Genomic DNA, 21,595 nt, shown 5'->3' with positions numbered 1-21,595 from the left:
CGAGTCATGCGTGAGATGGGAGCCTGAAACTCAGACGCCACCTTCGGATTCCGACTGCTTCTTCCGAGGCTTACTTCAGTCGCCATCACTCAAAACGCCACGTGTATCTATAGCTAACAAATACGTTTGAACATAAATGTCTGAAAGAAAACTGAAAATGTCGCTGTCACACAATAACTTGGTGCCCTTAACCGATTAATGACATCACATCAGGCATTCATTGACCTCGAGTCAATAAAATCCTATTGGTAGAGGAAGTGACATCACCTGCTCTGTAACCACCGATAACATCCCTAGGATGACCTCTTGTGCCACCCATGGCCGTTTAACGGATTCCTGCGTGCACTTAGAGCTCAAAGAGGGGCATGGCCTGGAAGATATAGAAAGGAAACTGGTGGCTTCGTGACCCTTGACACCAACGGTCCCAAATACAGTGCCAAAAGGTACCAAAGGACAAGCCAAGGAGGGGATGAAGGCACTATCCTGACGACCCCTCACTACAGGGGCGTAAAACAAGCCCCTCCAGCTCCTACAGAGCAGGGGGGTCCGGACCCTTCCACGGCTTCTCAGCCCATGAACTAGGCCCCCATTGAGCCCAAAGCCAACAAATAACTTGAGATATGGGAGACTCAGGGGCAACATTTCTAATCACATGGACATACATTCAGCAAAATCCCATGGGTGGCAGAAGTGATATCACGCCCCCTTTCACCCTCAAAAATCACAGCATTCACCCCTTGTCCCATCAATTGCTCTCAGCAGCCTCCTATTTGCTGCTGAGTGTCTAGATGAAGGACTGGATATGCAAATTTAAGAATCTGGCGCTGCATACTTTCTCCTTCTTCCTCAGCATGCTTGGCCTCTGAAACCAGAGGTAGTAAGGGCAGTGATGGGGGTCACAAAGTGCAAGCAGCAGGTCGCATCTTCTACCCTGCGCTACTATAATTGTCATCTGTGGTTAATCCACTGTCCAGCGATAGCCAGATGCCTATGCAGGTTTCCATCAGAGAATGGAATAATAGTCAACTGAGAGAAACAGAACAGGATATCCTTCAAAATCATTTTGAGGGGTTTCTAGGCTAAGTACATCAGCTGGCATGACAGTATTGTATTAAAGGAAGATCAAGTTTTAAATATTGTGCCAGAAGAAGCTGGCAGGGAATGGGGTGGAGGGGTGGGGCCGTTGGCGAGGGGTGTGAGACAAAATACAAAATAAAAAACACTTACCTCCTCACCGTTGAGCTGCTGTCTCTCCACCGTTGTCTCTCGGCTTGTCCGGCGAGTCCCGGAAGCCGGGAGCACACACAGGCTCCCCTTAGTCAATCACAGCACTGCAATGCAGCGTTGTGATTGGTCTGAGCACCATGGTTTGGCGCTCAGATGGAGACACGGAGCCAGTGCATGTTCCCCACCAGGCTGTGTATTACAGCCTGGTGGGGAACATGCAAAGTGCGCATGACTTTTTGGCTAGGCCAAGACGGCCAGCCGAACCGCCATGCACACTTGGAGTATTCACACCACTCCTCCCCTTGTGCCATCAGCCCCGCCCTAATCCCAACCCCGAACCTACGAAAAATAAAATGATAATAACGGCGTTATTATGATTTAATTTTTTCTGGTCAGAGAGCAGTGGGGCGACGCTCTGCCAACTTAGCGGAGGAGCCGCCCCTGTATAGTACTACAAAACATCAAATATGTCAATGACTACAATATTGACAATGGACGTTTATGTAGGTAAGCATAGGTTTACTTTATGTATTGAATGTGTCTTGAAGATATGTACATACATCTACAAGATATGTAGATATGGAGTTAAGAATGGTAATTCTATACTTAACAACATGTTCTTACTGCCATGCAACTTTGGTTCTCAATATTTTAGCTGCAATGTTCTTAACAGACAATATTTCAGCAGAACATATCCTGACTTTCAATCAAGATAACTCAGCGAATTAATTGCCTTTGTTATTCCAGCATTTCATAATTTAGAGGTCAATAAAATGTTTTCCTTTAAGTTGGATACTAATAATAAATATCCTTTATAATACTGCAAAGCGTCAAGAATAACCGTGAGCATCATGCAACTTGCGGCTTATCCAGGGCCGGACTGGGAACCAAAACCGGCCTTGGCAAAGTGCTCGGCCGCCCCCCACCCTCCCTTTGGGGGTGCGGCCGAGCTCTTTGCCAGGCCCGGTTTTCGGCCGATATTGTTACAGGGCCGATTTTGCAGCTATGCTGCAAAAACGGCCCTGTAACAAAAGCGGCCCCCAGGAGCCCAAAACCGGCCCCCACCCTTGCGGCGCACCGGGGGATTGCCCGGTGCCCGCAACGGCCAGTCTGGCCCTGGGCTTATCAATATCTAGTCTACCTGCCTTTTGTCCACACAATCACAAACTGGCCGAAGGATTGTATCTGCATACAGGCTGGTTACACATCTTTCTTGAGTCCATGAAAAGTGCATTTTAAGGGGCACAGCAGTATCTGATGGCACCTGATTACCCTTGCAAAAGGACTTTTACTTCGGAGGCTGGCCACCCCATGGTCATTGATGTGGACCAGCCATTTGTGGAACAGATGACTCTAGAACCTCTAGTTAAACCTTTCCTGGTTCCGCTTCACCTGATCTCCATTGGTTAGCTGAATACCAACCAGGCCTGACAGGAATTGTCTCTGCAGCCTTTTCCAGTTATTTCCTAACTTCTTTGATATTTTGTGAGTGGACCGAGCCTTTTTTCTCACCTAAAATGCAGTTGGAATGAGTGGAAATTCTACGCTACTTTCCCTGAAATTTTGAGCGGAAATTCACTGACAGGCAGAATTTCACAGAAAAATAGGCTTGCCTAATTTATTGCAGCTTTGTAACTATACATTGACTCCAGTGGTGTGAAATTGCCATCAGGGTAATTACTGCCAGCCAGTAAACATATAGTAGAATAAATACATCAATGCATTTAGCAGCTGTTAGACTTGGCATCTTTGGGCTTATTTCGCCAGAGATTTTTGCTTTCTGACGTCCCGGTTCTGACTCTGTTTGTGCTGGCTTAGTGTTTCTGCACACTTTTCTCACTTCTAATCAGTGGTAAAGTGCAAGTGCTCATGTGGTAAAATGTGTTATGGATTTGTGTTTCCATGATTGGCCTGTTTGATTTATCTTTCAGTCCCTAGTAAAGTGCACTGCGTGTGCTAGGGCCTGTGAATCAAATGCCGTTGGTGGGCTGCAGCACGGGATCGTGCCACCCACACGAATGGCCCGTAAAAGGTAACTCCGACCCGCCATTGCGGAGTCTGCGTGCAGTTTGTAACTGCCATGTCGACTTGGCCAGTGCGCACACTTGCCAGTCCCTCACCTTCCCTTTTCTTACATGTCAGCCACCCCTAAGGTAGGCCCAAGGTACCCCTATGGGCCAAGTGCAGTGAATGTGAGAGGTAGGACATGCTCTGGTGTGTGTGGCATGTCCTGATAGTGAACTACGGGCAATTTCGTTTTTCGCTATTGCATGGCTACCTGTTCCACATAGGACAGAATGGGGAGTTTATTTATAATATCTTATAAACATAACTGGCCCGGGGAATTAGGTAGGAAAATAAAGTTTAGTATTCCTGAGCTCAGAATCTAAAGATGCATCTTTTAGTGAAGGTGATTTTTACATTCTGGGGCCGATTCCGATGTAGAACGGACTCAGGTCTGTCCGACATCGGTCAGGAGCCGCAACTGACCGACCGACCTGCTGTCGTCGGTTACGGCCCTGCAAGTACGATGCGACCAAACAGGGTTCGATAGCACTTGTATACTTCACAATGTAAGCATGCATTCCGAGAGGAATGCATGCTTGCATTATGAAAAGCAGGGGTGCAGTTCATCCCTGCAACCTGTGGCTGGCACCCCAAGGTCCCTGCCACCAGGTTCAGGGATCCACAGAGAGGCACCATAGTTGCCTCCAGGTCGCCATTCGGCAGCCGTGCACCCATGGGGGCCCTACTGGGGGCCCCCAAAGACAGTTTACGACTGCCTTTTCGTGCTGGAATGACTGGCACGAAAAGGCAGTGAAAAACTGCCATCGTACTCCCTCGGTCGTAAAGAGGCGGCCGGGGGAGTACTGAGGGATTTCTGGACGGCGGACGGGCTCTCTGAGCCTGTCGTCCACCATCCGGAAATCCAAGTCGGATTCCTTTCTGACCGAGCCCATCAGAATGGCTCGGTCGGAAAGGAATCCGGCCGACACGTTCCGATTTGGTCGGAAGGGCTCCGACCATCGTTCGGAGCCCTTCCGGCCAAAATCGGAATAGGCCCCTCTGTGTTCGAAATTACCACTTTAAGAAAGTAGGTATTTTCTTGCTCAGTCATCCCATGTGTCTCTGCTGGAATGTGGATTGCCTGTCTGGGTTTTGGATGACAGAAGGTTGGTGAGCAGGAGTGGCTCCAGATAGTCTAGGTGGGTCAGGAAAGGGCTGAAAAGACCTAGGTTGCAATTGGGGAAGGGGGAGGATATTTCCTTGCACCTCAAAGGGCCTGATCTGCCTCTGACCATGCCATCTCCACCTCCTGCCAGGAAGTCACACCAGAGAAGGCAGAACTGGTTCTGGTTGGGCACATACACTTTCTGCCTAAGAGATCAAAGGATTTTGGGATATAAATATTGGGGCCCAGACCCCTGACTTTTAGAACTCTTTTGGAGCAAGAAGACTGCCAAGAAGAAGAGCTGGAGAAGCTGTGAGGAGGAACTACCACTTTGCTGTGTGCTTTGCTGTGTTGGCCTGCAGTGGCTGCTTCTGTCTTGGGCAGTGAAAGGACTGGACTGAACTTTCTGCAATCTACTTTTGTGAGTTTCTCCAAGGGCTTGAGGTAGAGCTTGCCCCCTTTTCAAGAAGTCTCAGGAACAGCAAAGACTTCAAGCTCTTCTGCCCTCAGCACTGGGGACTGTGTGCTTTATGCTGCAACAGAGGAAAAAGCAACCGGATGCCGTCTACGACGCCGCTGCCGACTCCATGTCCTGAAAGCACCGCAGAGGGCACTGCTGCAACGCCGCACCGCGACCCAGGTCTCACGGACGAAGCCTGCTTGCACCATGACCTGTGGGCACCCCACTCCGCACCGCCTCGCTTCACCATGGAGCCTTGGTATTCCCGATGATGACGACGCTCCATGCCGAAATCTACTCCGCTACTTGCACCGTGGTTCGAGGGCACCGCTTGTTAAGTTACACGACGAACCGCCCTCATTCCTCACCGCAGCCTTGGCCTACCAACGCCGGCACCATCGACTCCAGTTTGTCAGCCGACGACAGCGCTTCAGCCATGATGACGCTGCTGCTTACACCGTGACCTGCCAGCACCGCGACGAGCACCGCCTTCACCTCGCACCGCGACCCTGGTCTCACCGACGCCACCATCTGATGCCGCCACCGAGCCGCTGCTTGCACTGCGACCTGAGGGCACCGCACGTCGCACTGCTGCACTTTGCACCACAGCACCTGACGCCTGCCCACGCCAGTGCTCCTGACTTCAACAGAAGGGACGCGTGTAACTTCAAGGGCCCCGATGACTCCTGCACCGACCTCCGGAACCGACGCCTGCGGACGCCGTGCTTTCAGAAGCTCAACGAGAGGTCGCCGACGCCCTGCATGTCTAAAAGGTATTGTTTGTGAGTCTTCCCGACGCTGTAGCCGGCTCGCGACGCCGCGGTCAGCCAGAACCGTTTGTTTGCTCACGACGCAAGGAACTATTTTTCAAGCATATTTTGATAATTGAAGATTTTTAAGTACTGTAGTGTGGATTTTTATCGTTTTTGGTCTTGTCTTAAATATATAAAAATATTGGATATTTTTCGAAACTGGTGTGGTGTCCTTTTGTAGTGCTTACACTGTATTACTGTTGGTTATGTGGAAATGCTTTACACACAGCCTTTAAGATAAGCCTGACTGCTTGTGCCAAGCTACCAAGGGGGTGAGCAGGGGTTATTTTAGGAGTGTGGCTCCCTTATCCTGACTAGAGTGGTGGTTTCTGTCCGACTTTGGCACATACCCTAGCCGACCAAAAATCCAATTTCTAACAGCAGCTAAATAAATACCAACAGGGATAACACTTAACACCAGAAAGTAAAAATACAGCAAGACAAACATATTTTAAGTAAAGTCGATGAGACAAGCCTGTTCAAGAGAAAACACTCTCCATTGCTACCCGAGGGTTTATTCAACACACATAACAATCATTTCACACTGCAGAAACTGATCAGAAGTTTTATCATTTTTTAGACAAACAAGGAGTTGATCTTATACATTTCTTGACCTAAAATGATTGGAAGGTACAACATTACCACCCTTAGCACCAGAATGAATGCTGCTACTTAATAATAGTATCTTCTTTTGTAACTACCATTTACAGAATTCATTACTCATTACTGACTGTGGTATTTTATCTCCCATTCTGTGATAAGGGCCCTAGGGTGTCGTCATCAACACAAGTTCTACATCCCCATCTCAAGGAGGCCTAGATGAGCTGGGAGGGGCCAGGCATAACCAGGCCTAAGACTCCTCTGTGCCTTCCTTCGTGGTGATGAATGCTTTTCTTGTACCACACACAGCAAATTAAATCGCCTACAGGCACTCTTACGTTGTGTCGATTGGGCACAGCGAGAGATGAAGTGATTTATGTAGGGCCACACAATTTAACAGTCTAGTAAAGTCAATATTTGAACTTATGTCTTTTGGGCGCAAGCCTGCAATTCTCTGACTACACAACATCACCCCTGGGAACGGGCCTCATTGGCATAGTAATGTGCTGTGTATTGGAGGCTACAATTGATAGTGATTTACTTTCTTTTTTATGTACTGCAATGTTAAAAAGGCCCACTAATTCTTTCCAGAAAGGGGTTTAAACAGTGGTTGAGCAAGGGTGTCAAGTGCCCTCATTCAAACAAAGAAAATGGCCTTCTACCCTACGTTTGATGGACAAATACGTCTATAATCGGAGCTCAGAAAGACCCTGGAACCACAAGGACCCTGTGCCATTTCACCAACTGCACCATTGGTATCTTCAACACAGGTTTGATACCTTGGCTATTTTAAAGGTCATTGTCCTTGGCAGTTATGATTTTATTTCTTTCAGAGTCTTGGTTAATTTCTCCTACTGATATATGTACATAGCTGTGTGAAACACCTCTGTCCACTCACAGATCTGTACTTCACAATCACAAGGGACCAAGCATCACACAACATCCCTTTGTAACCTTTCCTTTATTATACTAATTATTTTTCCACTTAGTCACTCTATGTAGTTCTCTATCAGAATGCTATTTAGAGTATCTATACATTCAAAATGCCAATGAGCATATATATACCGTCCGTTTTTTGCACTGATGGTGTTTGAAATCAAATAAAAAAGAATTAATACTGTACCGGAGTCTGCAATCCCGTGTGTACTCATCGGAGTATAGCAAGACGGAGTGGAGTATATATATATATATATATATATATATATATATATATATATTACCTACTGGCGGTCGCCAGTAGGTAGTTATAGTTAGGACCACGTTTCCATAGGAAATCCGCAACATTCTATTTTGAATAACTTTGGCGCCGGTCGACGAATCCTCGCGAATTTTTCAAAATAGGTGGGGCGCTACGCTCCGCTCCTACCCTGAAAGTCTCGGGGGGATTCGTCAAGCGGGGGCTGAGATAAAAGGGGGGTCCCAAAACGCGTTTTTCCCATGCATTTTTCCATAGGACCTTTAGACAGGGCTACAGCCCGAACGGCTGAACAGAATTACTAGAAATTTGGCAGAGAGGTAGTCCTCAGGTCAAGGAAGTGCCTTTTGTAGGTTTGGTGTAAATCTGTTCAGTAGATTCTGAGAAAATAGCCTTTAAATCAATATATATATCTGAGCCAGCTTACGGTGCGCTTACGGTACGCTTACAGTACGCGTACGGTGGCGTGCGCGAGCGCGATTCTGATTGGCTCTTAGATCTTAGTAAACATTCGAATCGGCCGAAACCAGGAAGCGGCGGCCGCCATTTTCTCTCTCGCACTGAGAGTGATGTTTAAAATATAAAGCACAAAAACATGTAAAGGGGCTGTTTAGACAGCTCCCACACACATAGCAATGTTGAGGGAGTCCCCAAAGATCCCCCAAGGCCAAAAACTGATTTTTTTTTTTTTCGCTAATTCCGCCGATTACGCTTACCGTACGCGTACGGTAAAAAATTATTAAAAATAAAAATAAAAAAAACACTCTCCCCACACCGTGTGCAATTGGTGACCCAAGGGCACCAATTGTGCATGGCTTAATAAAGATGAGTTAAACTAAAATATTTAAAAAAAAAATAATAAAAAAAAAATTATCCACACTCTCTCCACCCCGTGTGCAAATGGTGCCCGAAGGGCACCATTTGTGCATGGCTTATAACATATACGAATACTTAAAATATTACCTTTCAAAACGAAGTGCATCATATGTCCTCCATGTGCGCACGGTGCGCGAAGCGCATCGTGCGTACATGGCCCATCAAGCGTAACGTGGGCACGCGGTGCGCGTAGCGCACCGCGTGCCCACCGTGCGTGCACGGCACTTACTGCGTAAAGTGGGCGCGCGGTGCGCGAAGCGCACCGCGTGCTCACTGTGCGCACACGGTGCGCGAAGCGCACCGTGCGCGCACGGAACGAACTGCGTTAAGTGGGCGCGCACGCCACGAATGGCGTAAAGTAACTTAGCATTTAAAAAACCGTACAAATTCACTGAAAAAACCATAGGTTTCACACACGTTATAGTTAGGAATTAGCATTTAAAAAACCTTGCAAATTTACTGAAAAAACCATAGGTTCCACACATGTTATAGTTAGCGGAAATTTTACTGATAAAAAACCAATGAAATTCCCCCGCTATAGTTAGTGCAGGCAACTATAACTCACGCGACCGCAATCTTCTGCTGATGACATATGTGTCTTTATGAAAAAAAAATATTTGTAATATATGTATAGCTAAAAATGTATGGAAGAAGACATGGGCAAATAAGTGTCTAAATACAGTATTAGCATCAGCAGAGGATTGCGGTCGCGTGAGTTATAGTTGCCTGCACTAACTATAGCGGGGGAATTTCATTGGTTTTTTATCAGTAAAATTTCCGCTAACTATAACATGTGTGAAACCTATGGTTTTTTCAGTGAATATATATATATATATATATATACACACACACATATTTCCTTTCAACCTTCATTCACGGGGCCATAACCAGCAAAGTGCATGGGTGCATACAAACAAAGATGACCCAATATATATATATATTCACACACACACATACATACATAAAATAGTAGACGTATACATTATAGTGCTGAAAAAAAGATGTGTTCAACCGTAAAGAGAGATCAATACATAATTACCAGTCAGTTAACGGCATTCAAGTAGGTTCAGAGTTGAAAGCCTGACCTGGTTTGAATCAAAGTAGATCAAGAGGCTCATGCTTTAACTCAACATGGAAGGTGCTTGGTATGCGGTCAGGTTAAAACAGTGTCTAGAAGTTAGTGTAGCTATGCATCAGTGTGCATTCAGCTGAAGCAAATGTCTTCTGATAAGCTTGCATCATGGTGACTAATGGAAGGGAGAGGAATACTATCTTGGCTTGAACATACATGCCAACCCTCCCGATTCAGATAGGTGACTACCGTGTTCAAGGCTTATCTCCCGCCTCCCGAATCCTGCATGCAAGAACCTGATTCCTTGGGGGGCTTCCGATGGCAGGGGCCTGGCTTACGTCACTCGGATTATGCACTCACTGCCAGTAACCTAGTCCTGCAAGCAGGTGCACAACATTTTTGTCACATTTTCTCTGCCTGCCATAGCGATTTCTCTTTGCACAGGTATGGGAGAAACCTGAATTTCTGATTCCCGATCCTGCAGCAGCACACTTGCAAGTCCCATATATGCCAATAGACCTGATGCAGGCCGCAATAGAAGTCAATGGGAGAAATACATTCTCCCGATTATTTTGAAAAAATCTCTCACTTCCAAATTATTTGCATGTATGCTTAAAGGGAGGTAAGTATGTACAGCATCAACTTCATCTTTGTACATGTATGCCTTTAACAGTGAGAATAGACTCTAACACACACATGTTGTGGTCTTGCTGCAGGCAGCTTGAGCTGTCTGTCACAGACACCATCATATACAATACAACATAGAGTGGGCTTTGTGTCAGCCTCTTGATCATGATTGGATGGCTTTCTCATTAACCTCACTCCCCTGCTCCTTTTAGATGGCTGTCCTCCAAATTACTGTGTTTGTCCCACATCTAGAGCATTTCTCTTTACCACTGCTTTTGATCTAATGAGTTGTTTTCTTACCCTGCTGATATCACAGACCTAATTTTCTTTCTTACATTTTAATTTCTATTTGTCATCACAAGGAGTTTATATTGCATTCTTACCTTCGTTTCCTGGAGCTCTCCTACCCCTTCTCTCCACTCTCTTAACCCCATCCCAGTACTTGTCAGATATATTATTGACTTCTCTGCGCAGTGCCAAGCACTAGAGTGCATGCTGGGTGATGGTCTGGATATTGTTCTACAGCACTTTCCTACGCTTCTTGACTTCCATTCCCCCCGCCCGATCTTAACTCCCTCCACAGTTGCCCTTGTCCTGCTCCAAGCTGCCTGCCACGAACGCCAATTCCGAATGCTTTTTAAACGCTCTAGATTGGCAAAACTAATGGTGGTGACCAGCTGTCTTCAAAGTATAGGAAACATTGTTTTCATGCTTTCAAGATGGCTGCCACAATGCGTCACGAAAGGTGAAAATGCACCCTGGAAGCCACCTTGAAAGTATGAAAACATTGTTTTGAAATTCTTTCAAGATGGCCACCATGTTGCCTTGTCACGTTGAATCACACAACATGGTGGCCATCTTCAAAGTATAAAAACATTGTTTCTATACATTTCAGCTGGCCAGTCGCTCTTATAGGCTTTTCCACTGCTGGTGAATTTTGAAAGAATTCAGCATTGACAAAGACAACAGCAGCAACTGAGAGCATTCATAAAGCAAATCTGATTTGCTTTGCCAATGTTTGTGAGACTTAACAGGGTATGAAGTAGTTGCTGAAATCAAGTTATATGCTTGTCTATGGACTGCCATGACTTTGTATCTGTGTGCAGACAGTAACAGGAGTATCAACGAATAATGTATCTGCTTTGTGTTGTGAGAATGGCAGTGTTACCCAGAAAGCTTTTAATGATCCAAACTGGCTATCTCCTTTTTTAAATCCCCTTTCTCACTACGCATTGTTCCCTTTTTGAATGTTTTTCAAATTAAATGTAAGCTTTTATTGGTGGGATCCAGGGGACCGATAAAGAGATCACTGCTTTTTACTTTTCATGCAGGCACACACTTTAAAGATCTCCTTCTCCAATGATATACCTCAACTGGTTACACGCTCATTTCTGTCTGGAGTACCGACGGAGAGAGCGGTGCCCCGTCCTGAGCTGTTGCCAGGTTGAGGTGTAACGTTTACCCAGCAGTCAGCGGGTAATGTGATGTAGAAGAACAGACTGATTGACTCAAGTCCCTGTTCATGTATCCTTTTATATTTTGTATCACTCACACATTGATGCAGCAGCACCATTAGAGGTCCTGATGAAAGCTTTGCCCACGTTTGGGCGTTAGGCTGAAACATGTTGACCACTATTTTCCACTCCACAGTAGCGGTTTAAATCCATACCGCTGGTGCACTGTTTTTAATACTGGCAGGGAATGTATTAGAATAAAATTTTTGATTTACACTCCCTAACTAGTTTTAATTGCACTTACTGCACATTTTTTTGTTTTGCGCTGCGTCCTTCCTCACATTTACTCAGCTCATCTTTTGTGGATTTAGTTAACTCCACACATTTCTAGAATAAAACTTCCCTGAGCTCCTTCCTCTTAAAGAGGAGGTTGTAGCCCCCGGAGGAACTAGGTTTTCCTCCGGGAGGAGATTCCCAAATGATAAAGCATGTCACCTCTGGTGAGTGAGGGAATTCGTCCTTTAAAGGGATATGCCCACAGTTATACACTGTGAGGTATAGTCATAGGCCTAGAGCTGACAAATTGACTTTATAGGAACAGTGCTTGTATAAACTTTTTTACAACATTTTGTTCATTGACCTCAGGATTTCGTACTGTTTATCGATACCTCAACTGTACCCAAGGCATTATAGTATTAATTTTTTATTGGATTTCTAGTTCTACCCAAAGAACTTGGTCAGCAATGCTCTGTCCTGCAGTTCTGACTGTGTTGGTAAATTGCCTACACCCGTGGATGAAAATCTTTTATAAAGCAAACATCCACTCTTTACAGCGAGATCCATACCACATTGGGGTACTTCTGGTCGTATCTCGCATTTTTCCTGAAGCTTCTTCTTTTCTTTCACCTCCTTAGTATCTTTTTCAGCATAGGGAGGAGATGCTTTCTGTTTAACATGCTTCAGGGCTATAGCCAATTGCTGCTAACTTGGTCAAGATAGGGTTTTCCGCAGGAGTATTCTGAGCGGAAATGCTCTAATAGGGGCCCCAGCTCTCCCTCCCATATGGTGGACCCCCTATGGATCCACTGTGGTCTGACGGCTCCTCTTCTGGACTTTCCTGCACTGATATATCACACAGGAAGCAACACCTTTAGGGTGATGGTGGCAGTTATCTCATAATAGGAAGATTATAAAATGCAGGTACCAATGCAATTGGAGAAGAAAATAGAAAATAAACCCTCAAAAAAATGAGGAAAAGTAGAATAACTCCAGGCTAAGCAAATATTAGTGTGAGTTAACTCTCCATAGGTGCTCTTCTCAATGCGCTACGATTAATAATGAATAAAAAAAGATTAGGTGATGGATGCAGGGGCCATGAAGAGGCTGTGAAGCACAATGAAGGAGGTACCTGGCTATAACAGTGAAAGTGAGGTTAAATATGGTCTTGATTCAGCCTCTGATTTTGCACTAGGTCATGCATATTATGAAGAGGATGGGCCTGGAGGTCCATAGATACCACCTGGTCTTCAAAGGTACCATTAGAAGCCGTGAACTAGTCAGTCCTAGTATTAGCTGTGCTCATTCTCACAGGTGAGCCTAGGAAGGTGGAACAGTCCCATTGGTGCATGTTTTTGGCTGTTTATTTCCTAATTCTTGCACCATTTGATTGAGTCAATATGGGATGATTTAAAGACCATTTTAGGCTCTGAATGGTTCAGCGGGTGAAAGATACTACCAGGGGATGGCCTCTTGAAGACACCACCACAGCGTATGAGCGAATCAATAATTGAAGAATATATCATTTGCAGCGAGGAAGATACAGCCATGGGCAGCTCCCCAAAATATACACACTGATACAAGAGTCCCAAGGTTGAAAAACACCAACACCTCAGTCCAAAAATCACTTTCTGTCAGTAAAGAGGGCTAGGGAAACCTTATCTGGTCTATTTTGAGTTATTAGTGGGAAGGGAAGCACTAAAAGTGGAGGAGAATCCTTATATCTTGAAATAGGCCACTATTTGTCAGGGCCTTTGTTTATGATCTGCAAGTGACTAGCAAGTGCGTCGCGACAACCATGAGTAGAGACTGTTGGACTGGGATGTTGATGTTCCATTATCTCATTTAGGCGCTATAAGAATCTGGAAATAATTCAGAAGGTGAAGAATATTAGTATTACCTGCGTTCGATTGAATGCCACCCGTGCAAAGACAGCCTGTGATACACTGGCTCGCTTCAGCTCATCCCTCACTTGCTGGTAGATATCTGGGGAGACCTCCACAGATGAATTTGTGGGCTCGGCTGGCTTGACTGCTCGGGGGATGGGAGGGTGGTTCAGGAACTGCTGGTTGAGGGACTGCGGATGCTGGTGCGCCAGGAGCCGACTGACAGCAATCTGTTGGTTGATGAGGTGGGCCATGGCGATCTGCTGCCTGACCAGCTGAGGGTTGAGCTGCGGAGACAGTATTCCAGGGCTCATTAGCGGCTGCAGGGTTGGCACTTGACTTCGGATGGGTGCGCTGTGGTGCAGTGGGCTGTGAGGTGATGGCTCGCTTGTCTTCAGATTTCCCATCTGTGTCATATTTTGCAAGTGTGCAGGCCGTTGACCCAGAACACAGTAGTCTGCAATACTTTCCCTTTCAACTGTTGGACAGAAGAGATGTTTTAGTACCAAGAGTCAGCAGTTCAACATTTATTTTTTTTAAACACACGTAGACTATATACTGATACATACCAACAACAGCTGCATTATGTTTTCCCATGTACATTCCAACACAGCACCTCGACCCTATATAGTCTCCAGCTTTACCATTACTTTCTCTTCTCTTTTCATCTCCTACTAATAATACACATGAATCCCTCTGGACCGTCTACAAAAGTGTTCTACTGAATGTGTTCGAGGCTCCAAATTGCATGACTTATTTCTGTCTATAACTTTTATTTACAATTTAGCTAACATCCTTTCCAAACAAGCAAAACCAAATATCATGCGCCAATCTGGAGAAAATCCTGCTTTCTCTTCCAGAAGGTATCTCTTGGTGTTTGATTGGAAGTTAGTGGCTACATGTCTCTTCTCTTGTTACCACGGTGACCTCGGCCTACAACTGTGCAGATTGGTTGATGGTTAAAACTTAAAATTACAAACATAAACTACTGAAGAGAATGGTTCCTTACATTCTCGGAAGGAGGTAACACAGATGCTCTTGTGCCTGGTCTATGTGCCAAGTCCCTATCTAGAGACTGGGCTTATTTCATGAAGTGTCAACCTCTCATGAAGATTACATACAGGGAACATGACAGGTTTCCAGAACGATTTTTAGTAATGCACTTATTTTGACTGAGAGCGACCATTGCCATGGACAGCTTGGTGGACAATGAAGGCAGTCCTCCCATGGAGTATGCAAATAATTCACAACACAGTTAGGGAATTTCGGGGATGGAGTGAAATGGTGTCGGTCACTGTGGATAGTTGCCAATCATACCATTGTATTCAGGACATACTAATGTTTGGGAATTGTGCTATTAGAGAGCTTTATGTAAAGCCAGTTACAACAATTAATTGCACAATGAATCTGTCCACCTTCATCATCTCAACCAACACCTCTGCTCACTAGCACTGGCTCAACCTATATGGAATCAGTCCCCACTTCACCATCCATTCTTCAAATAATGTGATCAATGTTTGCTCCTTGAACAAGCTGAACAACTTCAATAGCTTCCTCCTATTCCTTGCCTATAGCTTCCTCTTATTCCTTTCCTCTTGCAAAGAGCTGGAATTTCCCACCTGCTCACTTTTATTTACTTTAAACAAAGGATATCTTTCTACACCTCAAGAGATCCTCTTTGATCACACAAACACGAGTGCCAATCACCTATAACTCTTACACTATCCACATTCAGGTATATGTTTTCCCTGATGCCTCAATAATGGATTGGCCTTTCCATAGAACAACCTCTACCCACTGAGCGACTACAAAATAGTCCTCAAATAGGACCTTCTTCAATATGCCTGCAGGCAGTCAGGGTGTTAAATGGGAATTGATGATCAATGGTGTCATGGTGGTCAGGATGAGGTGACAGTAGCCACTCTTGTCAATGATTGTCAGGACATCATCAATAACTCGCATTGTTGCAGTACTACGGTGATGTTGTGGATCTGATTGGTGGGCACGCAGGATACAATAAATGCAGGCTTGCGGATGCACTACCACAGCTCTTTCCAAAACTATAACAATAAAGGGGAGGGAGGTGAAATTCAGAAGTTGGCAAAGTCATCTAGGTCTACATGGGTTTGAGCTCTGAAAGAATTTCAAAGTTTCAGGAAAGAAAGAAAGGTCTTCTTTCAAAGGAAGATGTCATGAATGTCGAGGAAGGAAGAGAAAGCAGGCACAGGGATTGTATAATGCTTACTAGGTAGCAGACTGAAATAGTATAAGTTCAAGACAAAACAATGACTATGTACGTTATTAAAAAGACTAATTATGATGAAATTGTGACCAAGACCCCAGGTGAGGTGAAACGAGTCTTGTTTTTGTGCCGTAATAAATACCCTTGTAACTTGAAATCTGGAGGGGGCTCGTAACCTTTGCTGAAGTGGTGGATTGTTTTCATTGGGATATATATATATACATATATATCTTCACCAAGTCAATCACTGGATCCCCCCTCTCTTATGACGGCAAGCCTGCAGTGGGGTAGGGAACCCCTAATTATTCCAACAATCCCCTCCTCAGATACGGGAGTTACGTAAAAGAAGAGACGGTCTGCGGCTCAATTCTTTTAGTGTGATAAATGTATTAAAGGCAGAAAAAAATGACTGACGCGTATGATGGTTTAATATCCTATTTTGGGTTGACCTCGATGTGCTTAATAAATGCAGAGGAGGGAGGCATTATGGTGAGATTGTGGTCCATTCCAGAATTATTGGCGGTTGATGCTCATTTATTCTGATAAGACCAGGTACATAAAAATAGGTAAAATCCTAACTTTTTAGCTCTGCACAACACGAAAATGCTATCAACTAATCAAGTTTTAAACAACAATCCATGGCAAATAGAGTGTACTAGAAACTCCTGGACAGTACTAAACTGATTGCAGAAGTCTTCATATTGTGGCCAAGCTATGGCCAAACGTATAGAGACCCTTATGACCATGTGCATCAAGCAGAGATTTTTTTGCAGTTTTATATAGCACAAACTTGGTCAAAGGCCTTGCACGCTACACCTGAGCACCAGATTACATTACACATTTTCTTTTAGTCAAAAGTTGCCCCTTGGTAGTCTTGGTAATCTGTGATTACCAAGGCGTTCCTAAAATAATTGAAAGGACAGGTGGAAAATATTCAAGACTAAAATAAATACACTTAAATTCCATCTGTGACAATGGCACAGCAGACTAAAATATCTGAGAATGAACAGAGAAACTAATGCATAGTGACCAAGCAGGAGATGAGGGTGAAGGGTCTGGTGAAAGTCAATCACCTCTTCAGTCATCATTAACTGTCTTCCCACATTCACTCTCGCAAGAATCAAAAACTTTATGCCGTGATGATGCATCAGTGATAGGTCAGCAGCCAAAAGACACTAAGTATGCTCTGGACTGCCTCAGTATCAAGAGACCGGGGGCCATGCTGCACACCTGAAAGTTACTAAATGGCATTTTTAAAAGGGATACCTTGCTGTACATAAACAAACCATGACATTTTACTTTTTACATGTGTGCTGCACAAGACAGCACACATGGAAAAAGCAAAAACGAGGAGAAATAATGCATCTATCCTTGTTTCACCACCTTAAGACCAGGGTTTTCCTGGTCTTAAATTTGGTGCTGCCTCCTATGTAAGCCACCCTTGTACATAGGGGCAGCGTCAAATATAATGGGTGTTGTGGTAGAACGCCCACCACAACACCCACTGCACGCCCCTTTCAGGCTAAACATAGCGGGAAAGGGTGACTTATGTACAAGGCAGCGTTAAGTGGCTTAACACTGCCTTGTACAATAGGCAAGACCCCTATCGCCACGGGCACGTAACAAAAAGTGACGTTCCCGTGGTGATAGGGGCTTGTACATATGCCCCCGGGACTCTTACTCACTTAGCTTTATGAAAGAGAACTCTTCGCCGTTTTCATCACTCTCTGAGTGGGTGGCGGGAGTTTGTGAAGGTGTTGCGTATGTTTATCAACATAATGCCATCTAAAATACTATATTGAGTTGTTGCGAATGCTGTGCTGGAATGTGTGTATACCTTGATCATGTTATCAAGATACCAACATCGATTCCTTTGAAACACCTGTTGGCTAACATTGCATATGATATCATGTGCCGTTTAGACTGCTTTTGAGTTTTAAGACACTGATGCACCACCAATTGTTCCTACACAGAAGACTACCATTATCTAAAAACATTTGATAACATAATTGTATTTTCATGTACTTCCATGCAGGCAACGTGGTGGACGACGTATCCACCATTGGATTTCTGGTAGAATATATTTATAGTTACTAATTATAAACCGTGATATATTTTTTACAGAGTTGTCATGGTCTTGATGAATGCCCAATGACCTGCTTATCTGCAGCTTTCTGGGCAGAAACAACAAGTCACCCTACTTACAGGGTCGAATGATTCCCCTGTTTTTTTTTTTATCTCCACACTGTCAACCAGAATAAAGTTCAGAGTCCACCAGTAGGCAGTTTTAATTATTTCTCTCTTCCCCCATCACCATAATTAGGAAAACCTTCCCCACACAGATACAAACATATCGGGATTAAACAGCTCACTTAATATTAGGAATGCAACCAAAGTTGGCACTTATATCTGTCCATTCTGAGGAGGATCCCTATGATGAAGCATGCCACCGACGGATGCGTAAGAGCTTCCATCTTAAGAAAGGATTACTTCTTGCACAACTAAATGTATAGGATTTCCCATGCTTTCATTTGGAACCTGGAGTATTTGTAGGAAGGTGTACTCTATGATTCTTCCTCCCCTCTCCCTGTGTGTTATACGTTAGAGGAATCTCAGCCATGTTCTAACACTGCATGAGTGCGCTCTGCTGCGGCTTTATGCAGGTCTAGGTGGGTTTCAAGGGGCATAGCCAAAGACAGAAGTAGATACTTCAAAATGATATTCAACACTCTGGGAATTTCACCTAAGCCATGAAATTTGTATAGGAAATTACCATTTACACAATTTGTGCTGTAATCAGAGATGTTTTAAGGCATGGTCAAAGTGGGCTCTGGCCCATGGCCCCAGCATTCCCAGCCACCCCACCCCATCCCTCTTGACAGAGCCAGCTCTGTTTTGCAGAGTCTCGCCCTGATGACCTTGAATAATTCTTAAACAGATTCTTTTAAATACCTTGTTCCTTAAATGTATTTTTAATGTGGGTGATGTGTGAGAGTCTATTAAAGAGAATTTCAGGGAAACGTTGCGCTTGTTTCATTCAACATCCATAAAAAAGTTATTTTAGCTCAAAGCAGGACCTCACATGTGAGAAATGGGAGAGAGGGATCACAGAGATTATTTGCAGTAATATTAGTGAGCTGCTGCTGTGTTACAATATTGAAAACACACATCACTGTCCCTGAATATTAGATGAAAACACATTTAGATTTTGGAGGAGTGGCCTGGACAAACAGGGCGTGAAAGAGCTGAAATTGGATCATAAAATCATAGCTGGTCGGAACAGGGGCCCCAAAAAAACATGTTTGCGTAGGGCCCCAAAATCCTTAAAATGTCCCTCGCCGTAATGGTTTGGCATTGACATGCTGCAAAAAAGAAGGCTAAACTAGTGGACCACATTTTACCGCTAATACCTTCCTTTTGCACAAGAATGTAAATGCAACACTTTTCCTCATTAGCCAGAAATCTAAACTGGGCTAATATAATACAGAGTACCTCTTCAATGTTATCTATTTCCCCAACTTTCAAAGGTATTTGCACATCTAAGTTGAAATTAGATGCGCAAATGACTCTATATGGGGCCTGGTCACACATGTATATTTACTACTGCGCATCAGTGTAAATCTATACATTTTTGCTATTAACCATTTTTAAGTTTAAATCTGCACCTAAGTGACGATCTCCACACCTTTTCGTCAGGGAGTGGAAACATCTAAGAGTGAATTTACCAAATCTAAAGTTAGTACTAGTAGCCTTTTCACATATCTTTAGACATCTGTGCCAATTTGATGGAGTTCACACTGTGGAAAACAATATTTAAAACATTTTAATGTAGGATCGAAATGTAAAATAATTTAAAATAAATATTCTTAACCTAAAACTAATAAAAACAAAATGTTACAGAGCATTAACTCTTCAAAATAAATGCTCATGAAATAATCATAATTAAATATTTAAAGCAGCTTAACTTATTTTATAAATATTAATCATTAAACAAAATTATTTCTAACCTTTTTGACATTCAAAAATATAATGTAAGAATTTTTATTAAATAAGTTAACCATTAGGTTTTTAAAATTAAGTTATTAAATATTAATGTTAAATATGTTTGCACACTAATCAAATATATTTACATTTAATTTAAAAACACAAATACTTTAATTATTTTAACAGTAGTTCTCATGGAGTGCTACTTTAATTTTCTGCTTCAATTATTCTCCTTGGGGATGTTGCAGTATATGAGTAGCTTGGTATGGTACTTGACTTAATCCAGGGCTGGGCTGCGGTACATTTGCATCTATTTTGTATTAGTGGCATTTAGTAACTTTAGAAGTTTAGTTTGTGAACAGCAATGATATTACTTTTTTGTCCCTCCCTAACCCCTTTTTACATTTTCTTAAACCCCTCCCGTTTAGGTGTGGATATTCCTAGTTTTCTTGCCCATTCCCCCTGGCCCATCCCACATGTGCACATAAATCGTACACTTATATGAGCGGATATCACTGCCATGTTGGTGGAGATCTTTACATAGAAAAGACGGTAGAGGCGGAGGCAGAGGTCTTTGGCCTAGGTCAATGAAAAGTGAGTATAGTTTGTGAACAGACCCTCCCCCAAGTGTAAATACACGTTTTGTATTCATTTATAAAATAAATACAATTTACCCCATCCAATGGCTGATCTCATGCACAAGATTACATCAATACAATGTGAGAAGATGTCCTACTAGGAGTAGTGAGTCGTGGGCCTTCCAGAGTGGCTTCGCCTGTTTATGTATGTGACCCCTACTAACATACATGTTTGTGGGAAATAACAACCTTTAGTAAGACACATATGTAAGCTCTATATTGACATTCACCACTAACAAAAGCAGCTTCAAGCCTCCACCCGGGAGGGTCCAGTGAGAAGACAACTCTAAAATTGGTGGGGAGTTGCAAAAGGGGTTACAGTAGAAATGCACTGTTGCTTTGCATTTACCTAGGCATAAATGCACATACAGCATGTATGTGTTGTTAAAGCCTCAGATATGCGGGTACTCAGGGTAACTACTGCAACTTCCCTGCAGTAATCCTGAGATTTTTTGTGAATTGCCTAAAAACATAATTTTGCTCCTAAAGTCGAAGTAAACTTCTAATGTAAACGCACTTGTTTTGACAATCAAGCCACGTTATGTTTTGCAAACTTTTGAAGCAAAATGACAACCAACCACGGCCCTCTTTGTATCGACCGCGGAAGGATACAGTACAGTCCTCTTGCATTCAACCGCATCCTCCTCGAGGCATTTACCTACAAACCACATATGAACCATAACAACAAACACGTTAATCTACTTTGCTACCTTTAGGAGTTGAAATTTTCGGCGGATTGTGTGCTGTCTTGACTGTGACATTCTATTAATTTCCCCCCCATTAGCCCGTGCAGTGCATGACCCTGTAAGATATTATCTTTTACCTTTGTGAGAGAAATGATTCTCTCGCCAAAGGACGAAGGCCAGATGACATCATTTTGCACCACTGTAGGGCATTTTTGCACAGACATTCCATCAAAAGACTCATGACAAAAAGTCATTTGAATCGACCACATGTTGCAAAAATGCATTTTCTCGGTTTGTGTAAATCGCCTTTTTGCATTAGTTTGTCAGTTCAAATGTCAGAGTAAAAATGACCCTCGTCAATGCAAACTTGTTTTATCTTGCTCCAGGT

The 21,595-nt window shown here is 43.7% G+C and overlaps 1 protein-coding gene across 4 annotated transcripts in view; it reads right to left on the bottom strand.

Annotated features, from left to right (window-relative positions):
• The window catches only part of SATB2 (SATB homeobox 2), a 390,132-nt gene that overhangs the window by 147,074 nt on the left and 221,463 nt on the right, over nt 1–21,595 (bottom strand). For all 4 annotated transcript variants that reach the window (XM_085648674.1, XM_085648676.1, XM_085648677.1 and 1 more), the window contains one exon: nt 13,672–14,135. In XM_085648674.1, coding sequence (XP_085504800.1) covers nt 13,672–14,135 — 464 coding nt within the window. The remainder of the gene's footprint in view (nt 1–13,671; nt 14,136–21,595) is intronic.

This window comes from Triturus cristatus, chromosome 3_2 (genome assembly GCF_964204655.1).
Source record: "Triturus cristatus chromosome 3_2, aTriCri1.1, whole genome shotgun sequence".
Lineage (NCBI taxonomy): Eukaryota > Metazoa > Chordata > Amphibia > Caudata > Salamandridae > Triturus > Triturus cristatus.
This window is presented reverse-complemented; position numbering and strand designations above follow the sequence as displayed.